At 32.0% G+C, this 11,541-nt stretch overlaps 1 protein-coding gene across 1 annotated transcript; it reads right to left on the reverse strand.

The window, feature by feature from the left end:
- Positions 1-2,032: 2,032 nt before the first annotated feature.
- LOC132038208 (S-linalool synthase-like) lies at positions 2,033-10,980 on the reverse strand. The gene is made up of 10 exons (XM_059428916.1): positions 10,566-10,980; positions 9,947-10,298; positions 8,855-9,106; positions 8,134-8,342; positions 6,553-6,668; positions 6,090-6,188; positions 5,224-5,445; positions 4,995-5,124; positions 4,350-4,601; positions 2,033-2,595 (listed from the first exon to the last, which is right to left on the reverse strand). The coding sequence occupies exons 1-10, from the start codon at positions 10,908-10,910 to the stop codon at positions 2,056-2,058; spliced, it is 2,517 nt and encodes an 838-aa protein (XP_059284899.1). The 5' UTR covers positions 10,911-10,980; the 3' UTR covers positions 2,033-2,055.
- Between the last annotated feature and the right edge of the window lie 561 nt (positions 10,981-11,541).

Below are 11,541 nucleotides of genomic sequence, written 5' to 3' on the forward strand. Positions count from 1 at the left end.
GGAAGAGTGAAGGTGATAGCCCATAAAGAAACTTTGATGTTGTATCTTTGCTCTATTGTCTTGCTACGGTGTGACTTTAGTTGTAGAGAGTTGATTGTACGATACATCAGGAGACCTGATCTTTCTATCATAGTAGCTGGTTCCTCAAGTAGGTTTGTCAAATTATCAAAACACCAAAACACAAGGTAGCATGGCTTATCAATCTTCCTTGATCAAACTCCTCCATTCTCTGTTCTTGATCAAACCCCCAAAACTCCTCAAGCACAAGATCCCGACATTTGTTTCTGCGGTGAATACACAGTCTTGAAGATAGCATGCACCACAAAGAATCCAGGTCGTAGATTCTTTAATTGTGCAGTTGGAACTGTGAGTTTCTAATTCCTAAGATATGTGTTTTCATGTGGTTTCAGTGTAAAAGCATCTAATTGATCGGTGTTTGTTTTAGGAATATATTGGCTGTGACTATTGCAGGTTTATTGATCCACGCCCCGACACAACAGCAAATTCAGGCAAAGAAATCTCAAATGAAAGCTTTACAAATGTACAATAAAATGAAAAAAAAAACTAATTTGGGGGTTGGAAGAGGGGTGATGAGATGATCCAGATCACCCGCAGGTAGCGATTGACACGCTGATTTTTTTAATAGAAAGTAAAGACAACTAAAGTAGCAACAAAACCTCCACATTCACATATAGCATAACATAAAACTTTCATTTAATAAAACCCATAAATTCCATTGCTTTCATAAATAAAAGTTTTACAAAAAATTGCATTAAAACAATAGTCTATTAGGGGGTAGGAAGATGGTGGTCAGATCATAAGGCTCTTCCCCGAGCCTTTCAAGGATTACACATAGAGAATGTGAAACATTGCGAATGTGAATTTCCATCCGTTGTATGTCATCTCCAATCCCCATGAAGAGATGCTACATGTCATTTCTCAAGAGGAGTCCGTCGGGTGAAAGGCATTGACGGCAGTGGTAGCGATTGCATCGTGGTCGAGCCTGAATCCTTCTCGTCATTTTCTTATGTTGAGTGGAATGGTTGGTCATTATTGCTAAGGACTTTCCTCCTCTCGTTCTTACCATTTTTTGTGATCTACATACAAACAATGGAGTGGCGTTGACCAACGACAATATAAAAATAATAATAATCGACGACAAGCTTAGTAATTGACCATGATAAATTTGAAGAAACATAAAAAGCAATACCGAATCAAGCAAAATAAGTAGAAATAACACATATTTCGACCAACAAAAAAGGCTAAAGTTTCAAGTCTAATAATAGACCAAGATGAATTTGCAAAAACAAAAACAGAACAAGATCGAAACAAGCAAAATAAGTAGAAATAACACATATTTCAACAACAAAAAAAAAAGGCTAAAGTTCCAAAAAATTGAAAAAACCCAGAACTTTATGAACACTAGGGTTTATCAAGTTTGAAAAAAACAAGAACACTTATTTACGCAATATGAAGCTCAAAATGCTTCGCTACTGATGCAAAATTAATTAATATGCCTGAGGACGACTATTGGAGAGCTTCCAAGCTCTGGAGAGAAGAAAAATCGACTGGAGAGATTGAGTTATTGATAGAAAAGAGAGTGGGAATATGTGCGATCACTGAAGAGAGAGAGGGAGACTTATTCATAAACTTATTCATACTTTAGGAGAAGAGAGAGGGGTTTTTGTATATTTTAAGAGAAGTGAAAGGGACTTAAGTGTATAAGTTTAAACCTCCAAACTTTTTAAAATTATGAAATGTACCCCATGTCCCCTTTTCTAAACCCTAATCCCGAAAAATGAAAAAGAAATTACGTGGCCTTCCATTAAATTCAAAACTTGAAGTGGCCTGCTTGCTAAATCTTCTCTTGAAACATGATATATACAATTGCTACAATTACAATATTAAAAGAGTGAGTTTCAATCCTAACAATTTACTTGTACAATCATTCTGTGAATGTGGGACTCTTGAACACGCCCTATTATTTTCACTACAATAGAACATATTATACAACAATAACAATAATAACAATAGTTTCAAAGACGTTTCAGACGATCACAGGAAGCACGATCTTAACTTTTGTGAAGCAAACCCTTTTCTAGACCAACCAAAAGAATTATAATTCTTAGGAGCTTGCCTTCCAACAAAACTTATACCAATGCCAACTTGGTGTTTGAAGTTTTTTCCATTGAGACATGCATTGACTTTGGCAATCTCAATCTGCTTCTTGATCTTCTTTTCTTGAGATGGTAACATTGGTGGCAAAGGCTTTAAAGGTGGTGGAATTGGAGTTTGTTCTTCTTGTTGAAGAGGAATGTAAATGGCTTTCATTATGTCTTCAAGTATTGCTGCTTGTGTATCAAATAAATTGCTAGAGTTGAAGAACATGTGGAACACATTTAGGCAAGAAAGGTGAAGAAGCTTCATTGTCCTTGGCATGTCATTGAACCCATCCATTAGGACATTTTCAAGAAACTCTTTCTTCTTGTCTCCCAAGATATCTTTCACAAAAGTAATTGAGTCTTCAATGTGTCCCTCTGGATTTTCATTCAAGTGAAGCAATGTGTAGTTCATCTTCCCTACTTCTCTTTCTTTCTGCATTTGAATAAAATCATGCACCAACAAAAGTTAATATTTTACTCATAATTCATATAGTAATTTGGTTTGCAACTTGATTACTAACTTAGAGAAATATATCTATAACTAGAAGATTATATGTGTATTTATCTATAGAAGCACACACAATAGACTGACACTAGCTATTTGAAAAATAATACAAAGTAAACTTCGGTTTCAATAAAAAAAGGGTCTTTGACATATATATACATCTTAAGGAGAAATATTTACGAAACGTGACGATAGTTTTATATTTACAAAACATAACATTACAAATCCTATACAAAACATGCTTTATATTTAAAAAAAAAAAAAATTAAATTATTTTTATTTTTTAAAATCATTTTTTAAAATTTTTTTTTTTATTTTTTTTAAAAAAATATTTTTTTTAAATTTATTTTTATTTTTTTAAAAAATTAATATTTTTTTTTTGCTCAAAAACTTATGTATGAAAGTTGTATGAAATGTGTATATCTCGCTCAAGACTTAAAAAGTTTGCTCAAAATTTAGTGTATGAAAAATGTATGAAATGTGTATATCTCGTTCAAGGCTTAAAAAATCCGCTCAAAATTGTGTGTATGAAAACAATATGAAATTTGTATCTTGCTCATGTCTTAAAATTTCGCTCACATTTTCATGTATAAAGTTCATGTTAGATTTACGTAAAATTAATACAACTACAACAACATTGTATATAACTTTGATACAACATTCAAGACTTAAAATAATCGCTCAAATTTTTGTGTATGAAATGTGTATATCTTGCTCAAGGCTTAAAAAAGTTCGCTCAAATTTTATGTATGAAGAACGTATGAAATGTGTATATCTTGATCAAGGCTTAAACATTATGCTTAAAATTTTATGCATGAGAATGGTATGAAATGTGTATATCTTCCTCAAGACTTAGAATTTCATTCACATTGTTTGTATATAAATTTCATATTAGGTTTCTGGAAAATTAATACAACTACAACAACATTGTAACAATTTTCATACAATATTCAAGGCTTAAAGTTTTCGCTCAAAATTTTGTATATGAAAATTATATTAAAAATTTTGCTCACACATACACATTTCATACAACTTTCATACATAGAAATATGAGTAATTTTTTAAGCCATTAGCAAAAAAAAAAAATTAATATTTAAAAAATATATATAAAAATTATTTTTTTAAAAAATAAAAATATTTTTTAAAAAAAAATATTTTTTATAAAAAATATATATATTTTTAAAAAAAAAAAAATAAAAAACGAAAAATATATGAAAATCCGTCATGTTTTGTAATATATCGTTATGTTTTGTAAATAAGGAAAACTATCGTTACGTTTCGTAAATATTTCTCCTTAACATGTATATATACGTAGTTTTCCCTAAAAAAAACATGAATTAGCTACAAAACCCACCATTAAATAGCCCATAGCTATCATAATTTTTGATAGCCTGTCATTAATCCTTCGTTAAATAGAATTAGTGACAATTACTATTTAGTGATAGAAATTATCGTTGCTAATAGTACCTTTTTTGTAGTGTTTGGGATGGAAGTAAAACCCTAATACTTCAAATCCAAACCCATGTACTCGCTAAATTGTGACAATAGATCCACGTCACTTACATATCTAAAATTTTATGTACGTCATTGTCTTAAGGGCATTAGTTCCATATGTTATAAAATAAGGTAACTATATATGATCTCATCAAGGTGTAAATATTATGAGAAGGAATTGAACTTACTTGATAGCTTTGGATGTCATTCAACAATCGGGTGGTGGCCATGAGCAACTTTGTAATATTTTCATAGTGTCCATTAATTGGCCCAAGGTTTTCACTTGGCACTGTTGGACATCCAAGGGAAGTTGCATGAAGAACCAAAATATGTGCACCAATTGATATCATCCCAACTTTTAGATATGCATCCATAGATGGCAAATTTGAAGTTCGACTCCACGAACTTTCCATCATCCATGAATGAAATGTCTCCTTCCACTGGTAGAACAACACTTATTTAACATGAATTTAACTATACCAACAATAAGTAGCAGCCAAAGCGAAGGAATTTCGTTAAGAGTGCTTAAGATATTATATATATATATATATATATATGTATATATGTATACACACACACATAGTAGCATAAGCACATAGGCGAAGGGTGGTGAGTTGAGCACCTTCTTCGGAAAATTATAATGTATGTATAGGTCAAAATTGCTTTTTGTAGCACCCTTAATGAAATTCTTAACTTCAACTGCATGCTATATATAGACATCATAATTTTCTGGTGATTTTTCGAATTGTCATTTTTTTGTTGAGTTTAACTTTTATACTCTTGCCAGTTAAAATATTCTTTTTTACACCGCTTAATAAGATGAGAGAACTTACCATGTGTCGAAGTTGTGGGTTGATGTCAATTTTGTGTTGGAGGTGGTACATTTCGGCAACATCACACACAAGATCATCAAGTGCTTCAAATATGATCTTACTTGGCCCATCTAGGGTCTTTGCATCCCACCTATCACAAAAAAAAAAAAAAAAAAAAAAACGTTAACATAATTAATTAACTAGTTTAAGTTGTAGACACTGATAGGTCATAAATTTTTTATATAAGTACCTTTGTATTGCCTCAGTTAATATTTGGAGTTCACTTAAAGAGGCTTCTTCATCATAAAAGTCATCAGCTACAGTAATAATTATGGAACATTTTGCAACAACCAATCGAAGAAAAGATTCATAAGGTAGAAAACTACTGCTGCTTGCTGCACTTGCAAAATAAGAATATGTAGTTTTTTCTCTCCCAAATCCAATGTCTACAAGGCCCTTCTCTTTCGACCAGCTACAAATTCACAAATATAAAAGACAAATAAATAAAAGTAAAGTCAAAATTTCATTGTAATGATCAGAAATCAGAATGATGCAATATATAATACAATAATATTTGAGTTATAGACACCGATAATATATAAAAAGTTATTATGCAAAACTAAGTTGCGCGGACTCTTCATATTCAATGGCGCGCCCGCGTCGGATTCTCCAAAAATACAATTAACTTTGGAGAATTCGACATGCACCCGTTGATACTTTTGAAGAGTCCGAGCAACATAGATTCAAAGAGGTTGATTCAGAATTTGATATGTATATGCTTTGGATTCTAGCCCCTTTGGAGTTCTTTGAGTTCTGAATTTATAATTGACATATTAAATGGATTTTTAAGCTATTGGGTTTTGATGAAACTGTACTGTAAACATTACACTTGTCGTTGACTATGAATATATTTTCAATTAATTGTAGTAGATTAACTGCCTTCTTTTCCCAAGTTACTAATTCCACGTATTTATACAATTATATGCAATTATCGTTCAGGTAATCTGACTCAGTATAAAGTAGTATTTTTTCTTAGACTGTTAATGCATAAAAGATAAACTAATATAATACACACAATGGAAGGGAAAAAATAAAGATGAGGGGATGTGTTTGTACCTCTTCAGGTCTTCCAATTCCTTCCTGTAAATTGACTGCCGATATTCATAGTTTTGCACGGCTAGCTGCATTAACTTGTCATTTTGCAGATAAGACAACCTAATAAGATACATTTAAAATAAATTAGTCATAAATCATTTGGTTATGAAGACTTAATATATTGATCAAAATATATAAGATCTGTCACTACTAGAAATAAGGGTTTTTCCCACTGACATTCAGTGGGAAATTTGTCTTCTAACGTATTTTTACTCATTTCCGTGACAGTATCACTGAGAAAACGCGTGGTGGGAAATGAGTTCTAAATTGGCTTATTTAGGAAATTTATAAATTTTTGAAAAACTACTTATTTAGATGTTTCGCGATATTCGGTGAAATACTCACATAATATTTTTCAGTGGGGAAATAGAGATTTTTTAGTAGTGTGTACACAATAATGGTCAAAAGTCTATTAAATACGTACCAATAATATGGGGATTTTCCAATTGTGTGACGGAGAGATTGATTTAATTCAATCCACAATCTGTGGTCAAGGTGTTCCAGTCGAGCAAACCATGGAACATTCAACTCATGTTCAATCTATTAAAACAAGACAAATTAGCATGTAAGAAATTATTCCAATTATTCAAAATTTAATTGATAGCGACAGATATTAGATATTGCCACGTCTTTTGCTTAGTTCAATAACTTAAATCCAAAAAAAATCTTAACTTGTGCTGGTTTTTTGTGAGCACAATTTATAATTGGTAGCTATAAATAAATTGATAAATGACTCAATACTTTGACAAAAAGTACATAACCTATTTCTTTTTAGTCCGTATAAAAATGAATGATCCATTTCACAATTTTGAAAATAAATTGACTTTATGGAATGATTGATACCACACAAATATTAAACTTATTTTGAGCACAATTTTAAAAGCTTTTCTTTTCTTAAATGTAGTCTGCCAATTAAATGGGTTAAATTGAAACGGAGGGATTATTTGTCATGAAAACAACTCAACTCGTAAAATGACAAGACTCGGCTTTTTAATTCACACGTCATGGTAAAAAAGGTAAAGAAAATGACAAAACAGAAAGAAAGGTGTACTTCTCAATGCGCTGTACCATAAAGGATCATCTGGTAGGTAGTCAAAATTATCCCGTGATTATAATTTTGAGACTAATTTATCTATCTTTTGGGATTATTTTATCCCATCTTCCAGATGGGATAAAATAATCCCAACCTTAGTGGGATAAGGTGGAATATCCCACCCTTGGGATTATGCTTCATTTTGTACCGTGTTTAGTAGGAGATATAAATTTATCCCAGGATAAATTTATACCTTCTACCAAACACGATACAAAAAATTAGTGCTAGAATATCCCAGCCTATACCATGCACCAAACGACCCCTAAAGTATTAAAATGTATACTTCTTATGAGTGGTGTTGAAGCTCCACATATTTTCTATTTTCTCTGCTTTTATAAAAAAATGAAATTTTATATTAAGTAAATTCCTACAAGGTCTTTCAGAATAATAAAATGAAAATGTCAATATTAACTAGTTTCAAAGAAACAAATGAGAGAGACACAAATATCTTTTTATTTTTGTGATAAAGAAATCACATCAATTGTGAAAAATGCCACCTGAAGTTTTGTAAAGAAAGGTTCACCCCCACCCACGCCGCCCCCGCACACTTTATCCCCACATATGTCATTTATAATTTACTAAAAAATTAAAAACCGTTGGTTATTAATCAAAAGGTCACCGTACCATATATAGAGTTAAAACCAGAAGCTTCACTACTTTTAATTTATTCAAAAATTTCGAATTTGGAATCTAAAATAATTTTTAAATTATCTTCATCGCTATTTTAAAAATAATAATATTTTTACTCTATTTGAATAGTATTGAAGTGAACGCCCTTCAGTGGTAGTGGCTCCACCATTGCATACACTTTTATATATCTTGTTTAGGCTCTTCGAAAATAATATACAGGGATGTGTTGGATTCTTCAAAACTTTTCATTTTCAAACACTATTATGTAGTACTACTACTTACCAATTTTTGAAGTGCTGGAAGCACTGATAAATTGTCATTGTTTACAAGAAAATTTCTGGAGAAAGATCTTGCTTCTTCCATTTCAGATTCTCCATTGAACATTAGATCTGTGGCTCTGTACACATTGTACATCGCATATGCAAACTGTTCTTGGTTCTTTTCTATGTAGGCCCTTGTGTGTGGTTGATTAAGAAACCAACAAAAACTCCCTGCCACAGCCAAACAAAGAAATTCTTAATTTCAGTAGTTGCAGGTAAAATAGTAGACACAGAGTGTGTTTGATAGGACAAAATTAAAGTCATTTTGCATGTTAGGTAAATAATTTCGGAATATATATTTCGGTGTAATATTTTTTGAAAAAAATCTAGTTATTTTTTCCATTGAGACCGAACTAAACTTCTACTAAAGAGATAATTGTTCATCATACTCTGGTAAGGTATTTATGGATTCTCCATAATAATGACTTTCGATAATAATGTCTAAACGATAAATTAGAAGTTAAGACAATTGTAAGAGAAAATGACTTTCGCCCATAAGTGAGGCCGTGAGGAAAGTCATGTTTTTCGTGTTTGATGACAATGTTTTTCCTAACCAGTAACCAAATAGTAAACGCCTAAACGGTAATCTCCTCTTGAAATATATTTTTCTGAAAATAACTTCTGTCATACCAAACACCGAAACACATTGATATAATAATGTTTTTGTTTAAATTTTAAAGTACCTTGATTTATTTTGTAGCCTTGCAATCTGAGAAGCCTAAAAGCCAATGAGTCCTTGAATAATCTCTCAGGTAAATCACTTGTTTCTGATGATAAGTACTCATTAGTTTGCAAGTTCATTTGATAATTCTTGTAAACTTGGTCAAGAATTTGTTGAATCTCTTTCTCAAAGTGCTGAGCTACTCCCATTCTTTGTATGTTATCAACCATGCAAAGCATTTCTAGCTCTTTATCTACTGGAGATCTTGAAGGCACTGCCAAAAAAATGTACATCAGCTAAGCTAAGCAATAATTGTAATGTAATCTCAATAATATGAGGCAAATGCCATGGAAAATTAGGATTTAAATTTCAGTAAAAAAACGCTAGATATCTTTTTTCATCTTCCTAAATTTTCATTGATAAAGTTATCTAGTACATGTACTGGTCAGAGGCCGATGAAGCTTACATATTACGGGGTTCGTATATTTTTGACACGAAACATATATATTCATATGTGAATTACAAAAAACATATCCCTCTGTACAACTTTTCCATCTGTGAATTAGAGGGATATATATTCATATGTTTCTGTACAGCTCTATCCGTTCTCATGGATAGAGCTGGATGTGTAAGACAAGTGATGTCTTTTTCATCCAAAAGATGGAGGTGATAAGAGAATGTTTTTATTTTGCATCTTTATTAAAATTAGAGTAGATGGACAACTTAAAAAGTAGGCCCAAGAGACAGATATAATCCACGTTCATGTTATTCGAATCCTTCAAAGATATTGTCGGATGCCTGTCGAATCCATCAAATTATGCATTTTCTGAGGATCTGACAGACACCAACCCAAACATAATATCTAAAAATTATGAACTGTTTGAAGATCTGATACGGGTGCAACGGCGTTTTGGAGTATGAGAACAACACAAAATCTAGGTATTTTATATTGCTCAAATTCTCCAAAGAATGTTGTCCGGTGTTTGTTAGACCCTTAAAAAATTATCAATTTTTAGAGAATCTGACACAAACACGATAGTAATTTGGAGAATCCGAGCAACAGTACAGAATCTAGGTAACAATAATTGCAATTTTTTCACTACTTTAATTTTACCTTTTCTTATGTGGCTTTCACCCACATTCCATTTCTTGAGTGCTACCATGCAAGAAAGAGTAGTAGGGTGAGCATAAATGGTGGGAAGATTTTCACCATTGGGTTCACCCCAAAACGCTTGCTCATTTTGGTTGTTGATAATCCAATTTAGACAACTCTCAACCATAGAACCATTGGCTTCTTGATTATTAAAAGGAATCATGGCCAACCAAGCAGTGTCATGGGCAGATGTTTGGGTAACAAAAGTGTTGTTAAAATCTTGGTTTGAGATCAATAACTCTTTCTTGATCTCATTGACAAGAGATTCAATGGAAGACAATGATGACGAATCCATGAGAATTGCAAAGAGAAGCTAATTAAGAGGTGATATCTTAGCTAGCTTTAGCTCTTTTTGGAAGTGATGTTTTGAGAGACTGATGGTGGAATATGCAAGGAAACCAGGTCTATATATAGAGAGATATGATACATTCCATATTAAAAAAAATATTTTTCTATGAAACGACCACGTCAAAAAATATGTAAATAATCAGGTTGACAAAGTTTTATAATAAGCATTAATTTATAACTAGTAGGCATTAATTACTGATATTGAGTTCCCACGTTGCAAAAAAAATTCTACTTTAATTTTACCTCTCCTTACGTGGCTTTCACCCACATTCCATTTCTTGAGTGCTATCATGCAAGCAAGAGTAGTAGGGAGAGCATAAATGGTGGGAAGATTTTCACCATTGGGTTCACCCCAAAACCCTTGCTCATTTTGGTTGTTGAGAATCCAATTTAGACAACTCTCAAACATAGGACCATTGGCTTCTTGATTATTATAAGGAATCATGGCCAACCAAGCAGTGTCATAGGCAGATGTTTGGGTAAGAAAAGTGTTGTTAAAATCTTGGTTTGAGATCAGTAACTCTTTCTTGATCTCATTGACAAGAGATTCAATGGAAGACAATGATGAGGAATCCATGAGAATTACAAAGAGAAGCTAATGAAGAGGTGATATCTTAGCTAGCTTTAGCTATTCTTGGAAGTGATGTTTTGAGAGACTGATGGTGGAATATGCAAGGAAACCAGGTCTATATATAGAGAGATATGATACATTCCATATTCAGAAAATAAATTTTCTATGAAACGACGGCGTCAAAAAATATGTAAATAATCAGGTTAACAAAGTTTTATAATAAGCATCACTTTACAGACTAGTAGACATTAACTACTGATATTGAGTTCCCACGTCGTAGGAGATGGAGTTATTTGATTTCCTTATATGGTCTTGGACAATACTCAATTACTCACCTTATGAATTGTTTTTTGAGGTTGAGTTAGGACAATGTCCATTCTTACTATGATATTAGAGTCAGACCAAACATATCCACTATTCAAGTTATACGTTAAGTTTATAATTTTTTCACGTCTACCCACTTTAGAATAACTTCATATATGAGGGGTCTGAAATTTCATATAATTGAAGTTCAGCCATATGAAACTATATGTTAGCTAATGTTTGTCGAAATTGGTACATGTTAAATAATTAGCGTATCCAAATAAATATCCCATAAAAATATTACAGTTAACAAGTACTAAGAGTCTACATTTTT

This window comes from Lycium ferocissimum, chromosome 11 (assembly GCF_029784015.1).
Source record: "Lycium ferocissimum isolate CSIRO_LF1 chromosome 11, AGI_CSIRO_Lferr_CH_V1, whole genome shotgun sequence".
NCBI classification, from domain to species: domain Eukaryota; kingdom Viridiplantae; phylum Streptophyta; class Magnoliopsida; order Solanales; family Solanaceae; genus Lycium; species Lycium ferocissimum.

What these genes read in the sequence shown, in the direction of transcription:
- LOC132038208 (XM_059428916.1), bottom strand. Translation starts at nt 10,910, where the DNA reads ATGGATTCCTCATCATTGTCTTCCATTGAATCTCTTGTCAATGAGATC. An exon ending in TTAACTGAGGCAATACAAAG is followed by an intron (nt 5,125 to 5,223) that starts GTACTTATATAA and finishes TTTTTGTGATAG; the next exon opens with GTGGGATGCAAAGACCCTAG. An exon ending in ACCCACAACTTCGACACATG is followed by an intron (nt 4,602 to 4,994) that starts GTAAGTTCTCTC and finishes TTGTTCTACCAG; the next exon opens with TGGAAGGAGACATTTCATTC.